The sequence below is a fragment of the Teleopsis dalmanni genome, chromosome 1 (assembly GCF_002237135.1).
Source record: "Teleopsis dalmanni isolate 2A chromosome 1, ASM223713v2, whole genome shotgun sequence".
NCBI lineage: Eukaryota > Metazoa > Arthropoda > Insecta > Diptera > Diopsidae > Teleopsis > Teleopsis dalmanni.
Genome location: NC_051846.1, coordinates 36,111,518 through 36,114,338, shown reverse-complemented (window position 1 = coordinate 36,114,338; position 2,821 = coordinate 36,111,518). Strand labels below are relative to the sequence as shown.

General features: G+C 27.5%; 1 protein-coding gene across 1 annotated transcript in view; it reads right to left on the bottom strand.

The window, feature by feature from the left end:
- LOC119679548 (mucin-2-like) overlaps positions 1–1,689 on the bottom strand; it is a 3,792-nt gene extending 2,103 nt beyond the window's left edge. The window contains exon 1 of the mRNA XM_038091968.1: positions 1,674–1,689. Coding sequence (XP_037947896.1) covers positions 1,674–1,689 — 16 coding nt within the window. The remainder of the gene's footprint in view (positions 1–1,673) is intronic.
- Between the last annotated feature and the right edge of the window lie 1,132 nt (positions 1,690–2,821).

Sequence of the window (2,821 nt, the reverse complement as noted above, 5' to 3'; positions counted from 1 at the left end):
GTAATTCTGGAATATATCGGGGTTAACGCAATCAAAATTACTTATAAGGATGTTTAACTTTTATAGATCAAAGTGCTTTATGCAACTAAATATGAAAAACAAAAGTATGTACGTTGAATTAGCATTATACAAAACTGTCAATTTATTCAAACAGAATTTGTAGGTTTTATTGAGTTGGAAATGTGAACACAAAACACATGACGGTATCCCGCCACTGATGCAAAAATGAAATAGATATTTAGATGGCCAGTTTATATTGGTTAAAAAATCAAGACTCAATAAAATAGTTTCGCTACAATAATTCGACCAAGAGTAATACTTTCCGTTAATAATAACAAAACATCATCAATCAAGCAACATTTATTTCGTCAGCTTTAAACCGGGCCTCACCGAGTGCAATACAACTAAACTAGTGCTTGCAGAAAACCTTTATACATTTTGGAGACTGGCTAAAGTAATCAGAAGAAATCAACACTATATATATTCCTAGAATTTATGAAGACAATTTTAGGTTTAGGAATAGAAAATAGATTATATGGCGACATACCAGTTAAGTATGTTGATTATGCGATCATATTCATTGAGTATTTTGTGTGTCAATGACTTAGTGCCATCATTAAACAATCAAAGTTATAATTACAAAAACAGCTAAAGTTAACACACTGGTTAGAAGTTCACACTCAATGTTCTTATGAATATCTAGTACAGTGCTACCAACTTACAAAAAATAATATTGGTTCTAAGTACAATAAAATACGAGTGTTCTCGCCATTTGGATTAGAGATTTTAAAACTGTATTAAGTAATCAGCAAGTCCTATATCCCACATCCTATATTAATAATAATAATAATCAGTAAGATATTTGGTAACCACTAAGCTGACACTACGAACAAAAATATTTCTTAACACAATTACTTTGGATTATGGTCTAATACATAGTGGATTGTAGTTACTTGACTTTGTAACAGTCTGAGGTGTTTTATATTAAATATAGTATGGCAGAACTTCTTATAAGTAGAACAATAGCTTTTTGGATATATTATTAAGAACCATAATTAAAAAAATAAATAAAAAGAATAAATATCTGCTCAATAGACAACAACGAAATCAAGGCATTACTTAATTTTTTCGCGTAACACTAATATCGGTTTTTTTTCGGCTTTAAAATAGAATAAAAGAAATAGAATAAAATAAATGGAATAGAATACTAAAATATAAATATATAGAAAATAGAAAAATGGAAGAAGAAAATGGAAAAGATTTTAAATAAAAATTCACAATATCCAAATTATCGATAAAATTTTGTTAATTCATTTTAATTTATTTTTTGAAATTCCATATCTGGATATACAATATATATGAGTACTCAGTATACAATGTCAAACTTATAAATTAAAATAAATCATTTTGTATTAAATTTATATAAAAACCAACTATTTTATTACAAAATACCAACATTCCAACCGGAATAATTTCCTTTGTAAAATTCTATCAACTCGAGAACATTTTAAACTGTCATATTAATTACAAAAATTAAATATATTATATGCATATTATGTGTTTATACACATAAACTTCAATTATAAATGGGAAAAAAAACCAATACTGTTAATATATAATATAGAAAAATCTATTCATAAAATGCAAGCAATAGCAACTATAGTAGTAATTACCACATTCATTATTCATATTTGAATGGCCATAAAATTGATAAATTACTGCTTCTTTGCAGTTACCAAGTCCATTAGACTCAAAATGCAAATACTATTACTATTGCCAATACAAATTTATATTTAAATCAAGATTTTTAAAAGTGCAGTGGAAGTGCCTTGCTAATATTGAAAAAGAAATATGAGCAAGAAATAAATAACTGCATTCGAGCACTTTACCAACAGAAGAACCCAATGCAGTAATATGACTTGCAGATAAAAATTATACTACTAGACAGGAGTTAATGTTCCGAAAAGGAAGTAAGTGCTAAGAGATTATTTTCCCTCGCTCACCGACATGGGGTTGTGGCGGTTACTATAGCGCATAGAACATTACAAGTGGCATTACTAATAAAGCATACAGCGAAATAGTGGAAACCACTACATCTTGTTATATTTTTTATAAGAAAATGAAAAATTGCTACTTTCAAGTTGCTGCGACGGAAATAGGTAACACACTTATATATGTATGTATGCACATAGATACTATATTCACTACCTACCTATATACATATGTGCATACATACAAATACATACATACATAGACATACATACATAGAAGAGAAGTATTTCAATTGCTTTGAATGAGGACATTTTAAGTGCTCCATTCTTTTGCATTGCATATCTATGCATGTCGCAGAAAAGGACTTGTATCTGGTTTTTGTTTTTTTTTTTTTCATTCAACCGCATATACTACATTACTGAAGTGATTTTAATTCTTTTTAAGGGTTTCTCTTTTTTACCGCCTTGCTGAATTTTAAGTAGAGAAGAGTAGCATGTGTGACTTGGAATTTTTTAATTATTTTTAATAATATTAACTCTTACATAAGGTATGTGTCACACTTTAAGTGTTATTAATAACAAACTGCAATTAAATTATTAATGCAATGTAATGCAAAAATCTAATTGCAAGGTGATATCAAGTACATAAAATACAGGTTTACCAATTCAAACAAAAAGAAGTTTTTATTATATGTATATACCACATTTAACGATAATTTTCTATAAATAAATAAACAGATAAATAATAATAAATAAAGAAATTAGTTAATTTGATTAACTATTACCAAAATTACTTATAATGAAAGAAGTAAGCAAAGCGAATGCAAGAC